Below are 16,817 nucleotides of genomic sequence, written 5' to 3' on the forward strand. Positions count from 1 at the left end.
ATAAACTAACAAAATTTATAAAATAAATAAATAAAATATATTTTTTTTAATTACAGCCTGCATATGTTGTTCACATATTTCCATCGTGTGATTTTGCTAATGAGAGCCTTGCTAGAATTGCACCAGATCTTCTTCATCGTGTCGCTGAAATTGCGCATTTGGTCATTGTCATCGCCACCGTCTGAGACCAGCTATTAACCCGGATCATGATTTATCTATCTGCGATTTTTAATCCATTTTATTCATTATTAACAGTCATGCGAGTCAGGCAATTCTAATATTCTGCAAAATTCAGATTTAGAAATTGTTCGGGGCATGAAGCCTATCGTGTGGATCCAAGTTATTGAATAAAATAAATTTAAAAAAACGTAACTAATGCTAAAAAAAAAGAAGAAAAAAAACTTTAATTTAATTAATAGTTTTTTTTTTTTTTTTGCATAAATATGAATAGCAAAGGACTTATGTCCTCAGTTACAAATTTTGACAATCAAACGAAAAAAACAACTGGCTAATAAGCTGGTTCCAACTTGTAAAAGTTGGTAATGAGAAAAATAAAAAATAACAAAACAAATACTGTTTGAAAAACAGATGGACACAGGGCTATTGTGATAAGTGAAAAAGTAAATACAATTTATAATAAACAGTGTGTGTATATAATATATGTACAAAAAATACCTATCATTATAAAAATAATATATTTACGTGCTTATTAACAATTGATATTAAATTATGAAGCTCAACAACATGTATGTCCTCATTTACTTGTTAGCATGCAATGATGATGTTTATCGGAATGTCCAATGACATTATTCTTGGTCTATCCAAAAAACACATCAGACATGTTTCCTCTTATCTCTCACTCATCTTGACCATGTCTCATACTTTAAACAAAAAATAACTCTCAACAATCTTTGTAATTTTTTCAACTATGAGACAAACAACATGACTAGACAAAACAAAACAAAACAAATAAACATACATCCAAATCAAGAATATATAAATAAAAAAAAAACTAGGACAAACAAATAAAACAAAACTAATCATCTATAAATACGAGTTATATATTATAAGACATAGATTTTAATGTTCTATAAGCTTAAGTGAGCCAGTGAAGGCATAAATACTGTGATTTTAATTATTTAACGATATATCTAGTGTAACAAAAGAAAGAGGTTTTTAAAAAATAAAAAAAAACAATACAACAACAAAAATAATAATAATAATAATGTGGCTGTTCCAGTTCAGCGCGATACGTGATGTGTTTTTGTATAATAATAAACTATATGAATACCTATGTATTATATATGAATTGTAAACAATATTTGAAACTATCTTTATGAAAGCTCTTGACTATCCGGTCAAACTAGAAAGTAATGAAAAATATAAAATGAATGATGGATAGTTAAAAAAGAAAAAAAAATAAATAATTTGTAGAATGCAGAACAGAAAAAAATAATAACAAATAAAAAAAAAAAAGGACTACCCATCTCAAATTATACATAATATAATTATGTTTATCTCTCTTAGTGTACTATAAAGTTCCTTAAGCAGAATATATCATATTAATATTGCTACAATTAATTATTATTTACATCTAGTTATACCAATATGTACAATATGAAAATTTATAATATTTATGATTATTACTATTTATATTGTTATTATTATTGTCATTATTATTATTATTATTGGTAATAATATTTATTCATTATTAATTTGGTACTAGATTGTTACTAGAAAAAAAAAGAATAAATTAATGTTGTTATTTCCTTGTTAATAATTTACATTGTTAAAAAAAAAAAAAGGAAAAAAAAAGGTAACAAAACTATCATTAATTATATTTCACACTCTGATTTATCACTGACAAATATAGTTGAGCAGATAAATAAAAAAAAAAAATATAAAGATCCAATGGATTGTAATTTTAATGATAATCTCAAAACTTGAAATATCATTGTGCTCCAGATATGATAATAATTTACTTAAGTGTATCATAAAAAAATCCATAATGAAAATTTAATAACTCATAAATGCAGGTGTATATATCATACTACAAAAAAACTATTTGCATATTGAAAAAATAAAATTAATAAAACATTTTTAAATGACACTAACGTCTCATTAAAAATGTTTTATTATTGTTAAAAAAATTTTTTAAAAATACTAAATAAAATTCATAAAAAATGCATTTATATGAAAATAAAAAATAATATTTCATGTTAGATTAAATTAATAATCCCAAAAGAAGAAAAAATAAATAAATAAATGGAATTATTTTCATTGGACCATACTATTAATTCAAATAAAAAATCAACAAACTTTGTAAGTTTGTTTAAACGAAAAAAAAAAAATAGCTAAAACAAAAAAGAAAAAATTAATGCATTTGTAAAAGCTGTTGTTTGTAAAACAAAGTTTCCACTAAGTAAAAAACCTATAAATATATAAATTAAAAAACTATAAAAATAAATAATAATAATAATAATAATAATGATAACAATAATAATAGTAATATGTGTTAAGTAAAAGTATACTTGACAATTGACGTGATTAAAAATATTCTGCCAATTTTCATAAAAGTTATTTGAAAATAAAAAAGAAAAAAAAATACAGAATATATCACGATATAACGTAGTATCTCGTGAGCGTGTGCATGTACAGTGTAAAAGATGCTTTGTTCATATGTACAGTTATTAGGAATTAAGCAATGAATGATAAAAAAAAAAAAATAAATAATTTAGATTTAAATAAATAAAATTAAATAAAACAAGAAATAATAAAAAAGTCATATGTTGAAGTTACAAATAAGTTACGATTATTTAAATACGTGCACATTGAGCTTAATTTACTTAATCATTATTGTTATTATAATTTGTGAAAAAGCTAAATTTTTGTGTTATAGTTATTAAAAAAAAAAAAAATTAATTAAATAAAAGAAGACAAATTATTTGAATAAAATTATAAAGCTAATGTGTACGTGTTTGATATCGTAAGAAGCTTATACCTTTCTTGTAAAATATTTGTGAATATATCATTTAATTTTATCTTATATTAGGATACTGATATATATGTATATATTTATATAATATATATTAATAGATATATACATATATATCTTGACTATATATATATAGAACAAAAAACAAAATATGTTTGTTTACTCAAGTAAGGAAAAAAAAAAAAAGAAAAAATGTACAGATATCACTTTTTTTGTTTTGTGTTATAATGTAGTTATTAATAATTATATGGATAACGATAATAATAACTTCAAGTAAAAAAAAAAAAAAAATTACTCATTTTTTAAATAATTTTATTTTCTTTTATTAATTAATTTTTTAGTTTATATTTTTTTTTTCTTTTAAATAGTGTAAATACAAAAATAATACTTTATTTAATTTTCTTTTTTTTTTTCTATTGTTAATAATTAGGGTTGTGAATAGAAGAGAGCAATTGCTGGATCTTCATGTTCTGATGTGACTAATATATGACGAAATTTATCAAGAATTTGTAGTACCTGTGATCTTCTGATATTTTCTAAATACATAATTTCTTCAATATGATGACCACCATTAAAATATCCAAGTTTACAAAATTTATCAAGCATCATAATGTCTTCAGATGGAATTGGAAATTTATCAGTACGATATTCATATATTTCATCAATACTACGTACTGTATTTAATCTAATATTTAATGCATTATCTAAAGTCCAGCTTGTTTCGTTTTCAATGCAAGTTACTGGACTTGATCCATCTTGACTTTTTGTTTCCTAATTTCATAAAAGAATCAATAGTAATAATACAAGCTAATAATATAATAGGTTTTAATATAAAATATAATACAAACACTTTCAGAAGTATCAAGAGGAAGTGGTAGATACTGTATATAAGTATGTAACTGTAGCAATAAATGATTTTTAAGTAGCCATATTATTAAATCAACAAGTTGCTTTTGCTCTTGTGGCTCATTAAGTGGATTACTTTTTTGACTGATTGACATTGACAATGAAAATTCACTCAATACCTTAATAAAAAATATATGCAAATTTAAATTAATTAAATAGTTAAAAGTATTAGTGTTAAAAAATTTTACCTCATACAATGAAAGATCGGGAAATAATTTTTTAAATTTAACAATAAGTTTATCTTCAATATTAGCATCTGGTGCAACAACATAAACATTATTTTCACATATTGGATATATAACTGTTGCTTTTGCCCAATAAAGTAGATGACCAGTTAATTGAAATACTTGTGATAATGATAAATCTGCATCAGCAGCTAATGTTTGTAAACTAATTAATGGACTGCACATTTTAATTAAACGTCTAAGTGCAGGTGAAGCATCATCTGGTAAAGAATCAAGTAATTTACGAGGTTCAATTAAAAGAAGAATTCCATGATATGGTCGTAGGCATCTCAAACATCTGTTAATTTAAATTAAAATTATAAATATAACTTGATTAATTTAATAATAAATAATTTATTTACCTATCAATTATTTCAGGATTCATAATAAAACCTGGTTTGTGTGATTGATGTACTCTTTGTGGTAGACAAAAATTAACTTGTATCCATTTATTAACCATTAAATTAACAACTCCTGATGTACAAAGACTGTCATAAGCTGATTTAAGATCTTGAGCTAATGAACTTGTTTTTAGAATTATTTCATAAGCAGATTTATCGGATAATGTTTCTTCTTCATCCTCAGTTCTTTATGAAATTTATAAAACAAATGTATATTACAATCATTTTTATAGGACATATGAGTTTTACCTTGTAGCAATTTCATCATGTGTTGATACCATAAATTTAATTTCACTTGACAAAAATCCACATCGTCTTTCTTCATGTCTCAAAGCAATACCTAGTCTGTAATTTTATACTCTAGTTAATATGTTATCAATTAAATGTGTATATGTACTGAAAATATATCAATCAACGGACCTTTTACTCAAATCATAATAACACTTGACAACTGAATGATTTGCTTGTGCTTGAAGTGCAAATACAACATTGAAAAGCATCGATGGATTAACTTCTTTAACTTTTCTTGATGATAACAGTGTTGGATGACCAACAAATCTGACATTGTTTACCTTTAATTCAAATTTCATTTGACATAGTTCTGATTTAACTGCAAATAGTGTTGACAACACTTCATCTGGAAGTCCTGTAAGATTACCATCTCTAATATTTGACGTTGGACATGGCATTGACTGAAATATTAAAATAATCATCAAATACAAATAAAACTAATATTGTTTTTGTAAATAATTAAAATATAATCTAACCTGTAAGTGATCTTCATTGATCATTAATAAATAAGGATTTTTTCTTTTGATACGTTGATTTGAAACTCGTTCTTGATTAGTTGCATGAGGATATCTAAAAAGCATTCGATCACCTTTGCTATCACTTTTAACTAGAATGATACTTAGTGGATTAATCTCCATGATATGAGCAGTTAATTTAATGAAAATTAATAAATTTACACTAGCCGAAAATAGACATATGTACTCTGTTTTTGTTCTGTTTACTTGCTTACATAAATATTTACTTGTGTTTAGTTGTGTTTATTTAATTCTGTACTTGGTGCGTCAGCTGACAAATAAGTATACTGTATGGGTTATGCGCATGCACATGCGCAAAAAAACCGACTGCGTCTGTTGATTTGAATATACTTAATTAATGGATAAATAAAATTGAATAACTGAAAAAAAAGCATTAGTGTCTTTGCAACGGATCATTTGAATGATAGAAAATAAAGCTTTCAGGAATAACATGTATCTTATAATTATATTCCTTAATTTTTTGAATTTATTTAATTATAATTCCTTAACTTTTTAAAATAATTTTTGAATTTTCTTTTGAAAAAATAGAGGATATAAACAGGAATATAAAAGAGGAACAGAGGTATGTCGTATTTTATTTGACTTACCTCTATTTCCTTAAAATTTCCTAATTTTTTAAAATAATATTTAAGTTTTCTTTTAAAAAAAAGACGATATGAACAGGAATACAGAAGAGGCATAGAGGTATCTTGTATTTTATTTGACTTACCTCTATTTCCTTATAATTCCCTATTTTTTAAAAATAATATTTGAATTTTCTTTTAAAAAAATAGAGGATATGAACAGGAACATAGAAAGAGGAAAGAGGTATTTAATATTTTTAAAAATACCTCTTTGCTCATTCTATGTTCCTGATCCTCGAAAATTTTTTTTTCTATAAAATTTCGAAAAATATGTGAAATAAAATTTATATCAGAAACACAGAACACAAAGAGGTATTTCATATTTTTGGAAATATCATCGCTCATTCTTGTTATGAATACTGAATTTTTTTTAATTAAAAAATTTATAGAAAAATTCGATATTTTTAGAAATGCCATCTATTGTTTTTTTGGAGAACTATAATAGGTAAACACATTGAAATATCATAGATAGAAGAGGGCTGTTTTATCAGGAGTATAGAGCAGGAAAAGAAGTATTTTTCGAGTTAACGAGTTCAGCACCATCTATTATTTTTCTTAGGAACTATAGGGTAAACACATTTAAATATCATAGATAGAGGAAGGCTGTTTTATCAGGGTTATAGAACAGGAAGAGAGGTATTTTTTGAGTCAACTAGTTTAGCGCCATCTGGTGTTTTTCATAGGATCTATAAGGGTAACACATTTGAATTTAATAGATAGAATATGCCATTTTATTAATATGAGATACATAGGATATTGAGTTAACATATGATAGATATAGTTTATATTATCTAAATCATACATACATGTCAAACATATTGATATATCTCTATATAGATATGAATTAATTTTTTTCATAAATTTAACAAATTTTATTAAAATTATAATTTTAATATAAAATAAAATAAATTGAAGCAAATGAGATCTTTTTTTCATTTTTTCAAGAAAAAGAACCATTTTATGAAAACAAATTTCTGCTATTTAAAAAAAATTATAAATCTAGAATGGTTTTAGTAATTACCAAGAGTAAGTCTTGAATTAAAAAAAATAATATTCGAAAATTTAAAGAAAAAAAAAATATATACTGACAGAAATTTATTCAAGAAATATCAAAACTTAGAAAAATAAATAATTCCTAGATTAATATTTAGAATTTTCTTTTGAAAAAATATTTCGGGAAAAAAAAAAAAAGAAAAGAGGTATTAAAACAGTATACAAAAATATATGAAAAAAGATAATTACATTGTTTAAATATGTTTAATGTTTCTGCAGGAAAACATTTCAAGTTAACTAGAGATTCTGATAAATTACCATTTCTTTAGAATTTGTATTTTCGAAAACATATTGTGATCATTGAAAAATTTTAGAAAATAGAGCTGAAATACAATGGTAGAAATAATAAAAAAAATAATATTGATTTTCAAATATATAACGAAAAGAGTAAAATTTCGAAAAAATACTAGAAACATTTTTAAATATCTCGATATGAGATAGATAGATAGCATGAATTTTATAGATATGGAGGAATGAATTATTTTTCAGCGATACAAGATAGGCCATAAAATTATTTGCTGAACTATAGGGTAAACACATTCAATTATTAGAGATAGAAAAAGGCTGTTTTATCAGGGTTATAGAACAGGCAAAGAGGTATTTTTTGAGTTAACTAGTTGAGCGCCACCTATTATTTTTCTTCGGAACTAGGAGGTAAACACATTGAAATATCATAGATAGAAGATGGCTGTTTTATGAGGGTTGTAGAACAGGAAAAGAGGTATTTTTTAAGTCAACTAGTTCAGCGCCATCTATTATTTCTTATAGGAACTATAGGGGTAACACATTTATATATCATAGATAGAAGACGGCTGTTTTATCAGGGTTATAGAACAGGAAAAGAGGTATTTTTTGAGTTAACTAGTTTAGCGCCATCTGGTGTTTTTCATAGGATCTATAGGGGTAACCTATTTAAATTTAATAGATAGAAAAAGGCTGTTTTATCAGGGTTGTAGAACACGAAAAGAGGTATTGTTCGAGGTAACAAGTTCAGCGCCATCTATTATTTTCCTTAAGAACTATAGGGTAAACACATTTAATTATCAGAGATAGAAACGGGCTGTTTTATCAGGGTTATAGAACAGCAGGTATTTTTGAGGTCTGTTGAACGCCACTCTTCGAATTGGCGAGGCAACATATTAAATATCATAGAAGATGGCTGTTTTAGGGGTGAAACGAAGTATGCATTTTTGTCAACTAGTTCAGCCACCCGGTGTTTTCATAGATTATAGGTAACCATTCAAATTTAATAGAAAAGAGTTGTTTATCAGGTTGTGTTTGTCTATTTTGAAAGTCAATAGCCACGCCATCTATATTTTTTCAGGAACTATAGTAATACAAAATATCATAGATGGGAAAGGTTGTTTTATCAGGGTTATAGAACAGGCGAGAGGTATTTTTTGAGTCAACCTGTTCAGCGCCATCTTTTATAAGAACTATAGGGTAAACATTATTTAAATTCATAGATAGAAAATGCTGTTTTATCAGGGTTATAGAACAAAAAGAGGTATTTTTTGAGTCATTAAATTCAGCGCATTTGCCATTTTTTCTGAACGCAGGTTAACACATTCAAAATATCATAGAATTGTTGTTTATCAGGTTATAGAATAGCGAAGAGTATTTTTTGAGTTCACCTTTAGCGCCATCTTCATTAGGTAACACATTGAAATATCATAGTTAGAAAATGTCTGTTTTATCAGGGTAATAGAACACGCAAAGAGGTATTTTTTGAGTTAACAAGTTTAGCGCTATCCATTATTAAAAATGAGCCAAGAGGTGTTCCATATTTTTGAAAATACCTCTTGACTCATTCTATGTTCCTGATATTCGAAAATTTTTTTTCCTTCAAATTGTAGAATTTTTAAGAATTCGATGTAGTTGAAATTACAGAATATAATGAGCAAGGAGGTATTTTCAAAAATATCAAATACCTCTTTGCTTATTCTATGTTCCTGATACTTATTCTAAATAATAGATAGCGCTGAACTTGTTAACTCAAAAAATACCTCTTTGTTTGCTCTATAACCCTGATAAAACAGCCTTCTTCTATCTATGATATTTCAATGTGTTTACCCTATAGTTCCTAAGAAAAATAATAGGTGGCGCCAAACTTGGTAACGCAAAAAATACCTCTTTGCCTGTTCTATAACCCTGATAAAACAGCCCTCTTTTATCTATAATATTTAAATGTGTTTACCTTATAGTTCTCAAAAAAAAAAATAGATGGCGCTTCGTAGTGTGACGCGAAAAACACCTCTTTTCCTGTCCTATAACCCTGATAAAACAGCCTTCTTCTATCTATGATATTTAAATGTGTTTACCTTATAGTTCTTAAGAAAAATAATAGATGGCGCTGAACTTGTTGACTCAAAAAATACCTCTTTTTCTGTTCTACAACCCTGATAAAACAGCCTTCTTCCATCTATCAATTTTAAATGTGTTTACTTTATAGTTCTCAAAAAAAATAATAGATGGTGCTGAACTTGTTAATTAAAAAAATATCTTTTTTCCTGTTCTATAACCCTGATAAAACAGCCTTCTTCTATCTATGATATTTAAATGTGTTTACCTTATAGTTCTTAAGAAAAATAATAGATGGCGCTGAACTTGTTGACTCGAAAAATACCTCTTTGCCTGTTCTATAACCCTGATAAAACAGCCATCTTCTATCTATGATATTTCAATGTGTTTACCTTATAGTTCTTAAGAAAAATAATAGATGGCGCTTCGTAGTGTGACGCGAAAAACACCTCTTTGCCTGTTCTATAACCCTGATAAAACAGCCATCTTCTATCTATGATATTTCAATGTGTTTACCTTATAGTTCTTAAGAAAAATAATAGATGGCGCTGAACTTGTTGACTCGAAAAATACCTCTTTTCCTTTTCTATAACCCTGATAAAACAGCCTTCTTCTATCTATGATATTTAAATGTGTTTACTTTATAGTTCTCAAAAAAAATAATAGATGGCGCTGAACTTGTTAATTAAAAAAATACCTCTTTTCCTGTTCTATAACCCTGATAAAACAGCCTTCTTCCATCTATCAAATTTAAATGTGCTTACCTTATAGTTCTCAAAAAAAATAATAGATGGCGCCACGTAGTGTGACGCGAAAAACACCTCTTTTCCTGTCCTATAATCCTGATAAAACAGCCTTCTTCTATCTATGATATTTAAATGTGTTCACCTTATAGTTTTTAAGAAAAATAATAGATGGCGCTGAACTTGTTAATTAAAAAAATACCTCTTTTCCTGTTCTATAACCCTGATAAAACAGCCTTCTTTCATCTATCAAATTGAAATGTGTTTACCTTATCGTTTTAAAAAAAAAAAATAGATGGCGCTTCGTAGTGTGACGCGAAAAACACCTCTTTTCCTGTTCTATAACCCTGATAAAACAGCCTTCCTCTATCTATGATATTTAAATGTGTTTACCTTATAGTTCTTAAGAAAAATAATAGATGGCGCTGAACTTGTTGACTCGAAAAACACCTCTTTGCTTGTTCTATAACCCTGATAAAACAGCCTTCCTCTATCTATGATATTTAAATGTGTTTACCTTATCGTTTTAAAAAAAAAAATAGATGGCGCTTCGTAGTGTGACTCGAAAAATACCTCTTTTCCTGTTCTATAACTCTGATAAAACAGCCTTCTTCTATCTATGATATTTCAATGTGTTTACCCTATAGTTCCTAAGAAAAATAATAGATGGCGCTGAACTTGTTAACTCGAAAAATACTTCTTTTCCTGCTCTATACTCCTGATAAAACAGCCCTCTTCTATCTATGATATTTCAATGTGTTTACCTATTATAGTTCCCCAAAAAAAACAATAGATGGCGCTGATTTCTCAAAAATATCGAATACCTCTTTTCTCATTCTATGTTCCTGATACTCGAATTTTTTTTTTTCTATCAAATTTCAAAAAATTTATAGAAAAAAAATTTTCGAGTATCAGGAACATAGAATGAGCGAGGAGGTATTTCCAAAAATATGAAATACCTCTTTTCTCATTCTATGTTCCTGATACTCAAAATTTTTTTTGAAATATAAAAAAAAAAAATTTTTTTTGAAAATACTTCCTTGCACATTCTATGTTCCTGATCCCCAAATTTTTTTTTTTTCTATCGAATTTCAAAAAGTTTATAGAAAAAAAATTTTCGAGTATCAGGAACATAGAATGAGCGAGGAGGTATCTCCAAAAACATGAAATACCTCTTTGCTCATTCTGTGTTTCTGATACTCGAAAATTTTTTCTTTCACATATTTTTCGAAATTTTATAGAAAAAAAAATTTTCGAGGATCAGGAACATAGAATGAGCAAAGAGGTATTTTTAAAAATATCAAATACCTCTTTGCTCATTCTGTGTTCCTGATACTCGGAAAAATTTTTCTTCCACAAATTTTTCGAAATTTATAAGAAAAAAAAATTTTCAAGTATCAGGAATATAGAATGAACAAGGAGGTATTTGCGAAAAAAAATTTTTTTTTTTATTTCAGTTATTTTATGTATAACTTTGATATTTTTGTCAAAAAACATCGTTCTTGATCAGGAATGTAGAATATGCAAGAAGGTATTCTATGTTTTATTATTTCTTACTTTTTATGGCTTTCCGTTGTGTTAATATTTTTTGTATCACTATGAAATTTTCTGTAAAATTAATAGCTTTCGATCAGGAGTATAGAAGAACCAAAGAAAATCCTATATGTTTTATCATTTCTTACATTTTATAACTTACGTTTCTTCAGTTATTTCAAAATTTCTTCAAAATTTATTGAACAATATATATGTTTATATTAGCAACAATATTTTATTTGACTTATACCTCTATTTCCTCATGATTCCTTAATTTTTTTAAATAATATTTGAATTTTCTTTTGAAAAAATAGAGGATATGAACAAGAATATAGAAGAGGCAAAGAGGTATCTTGTATTTTATTTGACTTACTCTATTTCCTTATAATTCCTTAATTTTTTGAAATAGAATTTAAATTTTCTTTAAAAAAATAGAGGATTTTAATAGGAATATAGAAGACTTACTTCTTTTTTCTTATAATTAATACTACTTGTTGTTGTCTTGTTACCTGTAGCTTCTCAGACTATAGTATTTTAGGTTGGTTATCGACCTAAGTATTTATTGTTATCCACACTCTAAATTTGCATATAGAATTTTTTAAAACAATATTTTTATCAAGCAATATTCTATTAGATAATACAAATTTAAATGAAATTGAATGTCAAGTTTCAAACCTGATCAGTGAAAATGTAAGCCACATCGTAAACCTACTCGAAATTCACCATAGATAATTATCGTCATAAATAACAACAAAAAATCATTAATTACTTATTATTTATCAATAATTTTTACTTATCTAATGCATCATTTTTCTGAAATCACTAAATCTCAATCTAAAATATTTCAAATAATTTCATCGCTTTCTTTGTGAGTGCGGCTTATATGTACGTTCAGATACTTTTTAAAAAACATCGTTCTAACCGGTTATTGTATAGCACAAAGTTCATTCACTCAAAAAAATCATTCGTCCAACTATGGCAATGCTATGTACGTTGTAATGATGTATCGAAATAAATAAATAAATAAATCGATGTACAATGAAAAAAACAAAAAATAAATAAATAAATATCAGGTATATTAGACAAACAGGTTCTAACATTTAAAACATATATAAAGAATATATTCTTCATTATAATTTCAAACAATTTGATACAATAAAAAGGAGCTTTATTTTTTTTATTTTACTATAAGAAATAAATTTTACTTCCTTTAAAAAATTATTATATTTATTAAAAATAATTTACATGTAAATAAATTTTTCTAATCTACAATGTATTGACTGGTTTCTTTGTTCATAATTCTTGATGAAAAATTAAATTGTAAGTATTTGCTACACTTGGCACAAACGATGGTAGTGATAAGTTCAAAAGGAGCGCAATATAATAAAAAATAATATATAGAACAAGCAAGCAAAGTCAGAAAGTTAAAATAAAATATATATATAAATATTGTACTACTACTCTTCTCAATGATAGTAAACGAATTGGCAATAAAATAAGTGCACATAAAATAAGCAGCCCCTTTATGCGAATGCGTAGAACACTCATAACTTAAGAGAGGAGGAGATGTATTTGTAAAAAGCACACGTGCTTCTTGATTCAGTGTTTGACAGTCTAGCAGGGCAACGAGCTCTATAGGGACTTTTTTGTTACAAAGAGTATCTCATTTATTCATGTTGTATATTGTGTTATAATTTTGGCGGGGAACACAAAAAATTTCCGTGATATAATCGAATATTTATTAAGTTATTTTGTCAATTTAGAAAATTCATATTTTAAATTAACCAGCAATGAATAAATAAAAATAATATACATTATTCATTTTATAATTTCAGTCTTCTTTGCAGAGTTACAAAGAACAAAAACTTTATAAAAGAGTTAAATATATATTGTGAGTGGTTTTTTTTTTTTGATATGTTTAAAATTATTAGGAATTTATATTTTTATGATAAAGTAATAAATAATATGAAATAATTGTGAGCTCGGAAAAAAACTAAACTTAATATGGAAAGAAAAAGTTCAATGTCATTAAAAGTACTGTGCAACCTTGAACAATCAAATGTGATTGTCGCCATAATTTACAAAAGTACCAAGTATTGTTCAATTTTTTTTAATTGCAGCGCAATTACTAAATTTTTATTGTGATGATTCATTATTAAAATGAATAAATTGAATAATATGGGATAAGTATATGCAAAATATAGTTTTTGATTATAAATAAGAGAGGAATGAAAAAATAAAAAAAAAAACGAAAGCAATAAAGAAAGAGTTATATTAAAAAAAAAAAAAAGAAAGAAAGAAAGAAAGTAAAGAAAGAACGAAAGTAAAGAAGAAAGGTATAAAGAAAGGAAGAGACAAAGTAATAAAGAACTAAAAAAAATAAAAAGGAAGAGACAAAGAGAGTGAAATAAATAAAATAAAATAAAGAGAAATTAAAAAAGAAGTAAGGGAAAAAAGAAAGAAAGAAAGTAGACAGACAGACAGACAAACAGACAGACACAGACAGACAGACAGATTAGACAGACAGACAGGACAGACAGACAGGACAGACATACATACAGACAGACGAATAGGCCTGTCACAGCATCTGTAATCGTCATCGTGGCCTTGACACAAAATGATTACGAGGGCATTTATTCTTATGATGGTTGTCTTCGGATCCATCAATTTGCCCATGTCAATATTTGCTAAAACATCAAGTATTCGTCAAACAACAAGTAATTATACAATGGCAAATAATGCTGGATGTTATGCATGTCGTATGCACGAAGAAATTAAAGCACTTAGCCTTAAGGCAATTAAAGAACAAATACTCAACAAGCTTGGACTTAAACGAGCGCCAAATATGACAGGACGTGCTTTACCAAGAATACCACCGTTATCAAAACTCATGGACATGTATGGTATGCAATCTGATCAACCAAAATTACTTGAACCAAATCATAGTTTTGATGATACCAAGGAATTAATAACTAAAACTGAAAATATATTTATTTTTCCTCAACCACGTAAGTAAATTATAATTTTTTTTTTAAAATTTACCATGTTAATTACTTAAATTATTAAATTACTTTTATTATTAATTTTAATTTTGAAAATTTAATAGTAATTTTTAAATCAATCAACGACCATTGTTTGCTATTTCGATAAAAGTATTTCGGCATTTTTTTTTTATTTCTTTTGCGCACATGAACGGTAATAATATGACGTCAAAATGACAAGATCAATTAATAATAATTTATAAAATAAAAAGATACTGAAAAAAAAATGGGTGTAAATTGATATTTCATAATTTAAAATTAAAGTACAATTTGTCTCAATTGATTGAGACAAATTTTTTTTATCGAAATTAAAAGATTTTTAATTTGTTAAAGAAAAGGTTATATATTTCGATATTTCCGTACAGTAATATAAGAACAATGACATGAAAAAATAACTTAATCGCATATTGCAAAATTATGATGATGATATATTTATTTCAGATCCAAAATTAAGGCATTCAAAAGGAAACCTAGATGTTCTTCTTTTTAAATTTTCTGATCGAATAATACAACATCGTGTGATAAGAGCCGAATTATCTATATGGATTCTAGGCACAAAAGTACCTAACGTTTTTGCAGATAGCATTAATAGTTCAACAATACAAACTGAGAATGAAGAAAATATTTATGGTGAAAATGTTTTTTCTTTGAATAAAAAACATATTGAAGGTTTTGAAAATTATAATGCAAATGATAATACTGATGATACTATTATTGATGATGATGACGATAATGATGATGATGAGGATGATGAAGATGATGGTATTATTGATTTAGATGATAAACAAAGTGACAGTGATGATGGTTATGCAGTGATTCATAGGGATCGTTATAGTGATTTTTATGATTATGCTGAGGATAATAATGGTGATAGTGTTAACGTCGACGATGATGATGATGATGACGATGATGAAGAAGAAGATGAGGATGACGACTATGAAAACCATGATGAAAATAATGATGAATACAGTGATAAACAAAATGACAGCAATGGAAATACCAATAGTGATAAAAATAATGATCGTCAAGCTAATGTTTTTCGTAATAAACATCAAAAAAATGAAATATACATTCAAGGACAACCACGAAAAGATTATTTTATGAATAAAAAAAAAATAATTGAAAAAGAACGAGTTACTATAACATTACAAAGAGTATTACGTAATTCAGGAAGAAAAAGTGTTTCTTTATTAGGCTCACCATTAACATCAAGACATTTGCGAACAGTTAGTAGTCAAGGAACATGGGTAACAATTGAATTACGAAGAATGGTTACAGAATGGTTTAAACATCCACGTGATAATTTTGGTGTTGCACTTAAAATATCAACTGAATTATCAGGAATGGAAAAATTACAAATTATTGAAACAAATCCAAATGCTGAACATGCACCATATCTTGAAGTTCAAATACAAAAACAAGATATTAAACGTAATTCAAGAATTAAAAGAAATGTTGGTTTAAATTGTGATGATACTAGTCAAGAAACACGTTGTTGTCGTTACAAGTTAACTGTTGACTTTGAAAAATTTGGATGGGACTGGATTATTGCTCCTAAAAAGTAAATAAATCTCAATCTATAATCTATTCCTATTTCTAAATATTTTTCCTTCTTATTCTTTTCATAAAAAAAAATAGAAATTTAAAACATGTACTATTAGAAAACACTTCCACTTATTCTATATGTAATTTTTTTAAAAATATTCTCTATAATAACTGCGGAGAGTTTGTTAACTGCTCATATAAATTTTGATAATTTTTTTCTCAGATACGATGCCAACTATTGCTCTGGTGATTGTCCGATGGCTTTCTTGACAGCTTATCCAAACACCCATATTATCAGCCTTGCTGAGCCACCAAACAATACTGGTCCTTGCTGTGCTCCTCGTAAACTTTCTGAAATAACGATGCTCTATTTTGACAACGAATATCAAATAGTATTTTCACGTTTACCTGGAATGGTTGTTGAACGATGTGGATGTTCATAGCTTTGGTTTTTTTTTCATTCAAACTATATTATTATTTTCTTATTTTGTTTTTCGTTAATGACTTGATAAGTCAAGTTTATTTTATTTTTGTTTCAGTATCACTGCACATATTTGATTCTATATGAGAAATAATATTTTCTATATTAAAAGTATACGATTGAAACAGCAAAACTAAAGATATA

At 26.4% G+C, this 16,817-nt stretch overlaps 3 protein-coding genes across 3 annotated transcripts in view; 2 read left to right on the forward strand and 1 right to left on the reverse strand.

The window, feature by feature from the left end:
- Window positions 1-1,945, forward strand: part of LOC122852051 (protein split ends-like) — a 36,612-nt gene extending 34,667 nt beyond the window's left edge. Inside the window, exon 6 of the mRNA XM_044151616.1 lies at window positions 57-1,945. Within this exon, the coding sequence (XP_044007551.1) occupies window positions 57-185 (129 nt within the window). The 3' untranslated portion in view covers window positions 186-1,945. The remainder of the gene's footprint in view (window positions 1-56) is intronic.
- A 1,344-nt stretch (window positions 1,946-3,289) lies between these two features.
- On the reverse strand, window positions 3,290-5,588 carry LOC122852415 (GATOR complex protein NPRL3). The gene is made up of 7 exons (XM_044152194.1): window positions 5,294-5,588; window positions 4,947-5,218; window positions 4,776-4,871; window positions 4,488-4,712; window positions 4,090-4,423; window positions 3,844-4,020; window positions 3,290-3,766 (listed from the first exon to the last, which is right to left on the reverse strand). The coding sequence occupies exons 1-7, from the start codon at window positions 5,453-5,455 to the stop codon at window positions 3,422-3,424; spliced, it is 1,611 nt and encodes a 536-aa protein (XP_044008129.1). The 5' UTR covers window positions 5,456-5,588; the 3' UTR covers window positions 3,290-3,421.
- Window positions 5,589-14,057: 8,469 nt separating this feature from the next.
- LOC122852379 (growth/differentiation factor 8-like) lies at window positions 14,058-16,676 on the forward strand. The gene is made up of 3 exons (XM_044152146.1): window positions 14,058-14,614; window positions 15,089-16,208; window positions 16,416-16,676. The coding sequence occupies exons 1-3, from the start codon at window positions 14,224-14,226 to the stop codon at window positions 16,633-16,635; spliced, it is 1,731 nt and encodes a 576-aa protein (XP_044008081.1). The 5' UTR covers window positions 14,058-14,223; the 3' UTR covers window positions 16,636-16,676.
- The last annotated feature ends 141 nt before the right edge of the window (window positions 16,677-16,817 follow it).

The sequence above is a fragment of the Aphidius gifuensis genome, linkage group LG1, assembly GCF_014905175.1.
Source record: "Aphidius gifuensis isolate YNYX2018 linkage group LG1, ASM1490517v1, whole genome shotgun sequence".
Classification (NCBI taxonomy): domain Eukaryota; kingdom Metazoa; phylum Arthropoda; class Insecta; order Hymenoptera; family Braconidae; genus Aphidius; species Aphidius gifuensis.

What these genes read in the sequence shown, in the direction of transcription:
- LOC122852415 (XM_044152194.1), bottom strand. Translation starts at nt 5,455, where the DNA reads ATGGAGATTAATCCACTAAGTATCATTCTAGTTAAAAGTGATAGCAAA. An exon ending in CATGATGAAATTGCTACAAG is followed by an intron (nt 4,713 to 4,775) that starts GTAAAACTCATA and finishes AATTTCATAAAG; the next exon opens with AACTGAGGATGAAGAAGAAA. An exon ending in AATCCTGAAATAATTGATAG is followed by an intron (nt 4,424 to 4,487) that starts GTAAATAAATTA and finishes TTAAATTAACAG; the next exon opens with ATGTTTGAGATGCCTACGAC.
- LOC122852379 (XM_044152146.1), top strand. Translation starts at nt 14,224, where the DNA reads ATGATTACGAGGGCATTTATTCTTATGATGGTTGTCTTCGGATCCATC. An exon ending in ATTTATTTTTCCTCAACCAC is followed by an intron (nt 14,615 to 15,088) that starts GTAAGTAAATTA and finishes TATTTATTTCAG; the next exon opens with ATCCAAAATTAAGGCATTCA. An exon ending in TGGATTATTGCTCCTAAAAA is followed by an intron (nt 16,209 to 16,415) that starts GTAAATAAATCT and finishes TTTTTTTCTCAG; the next exon opens with ATACGATGCCAACTATTGCT.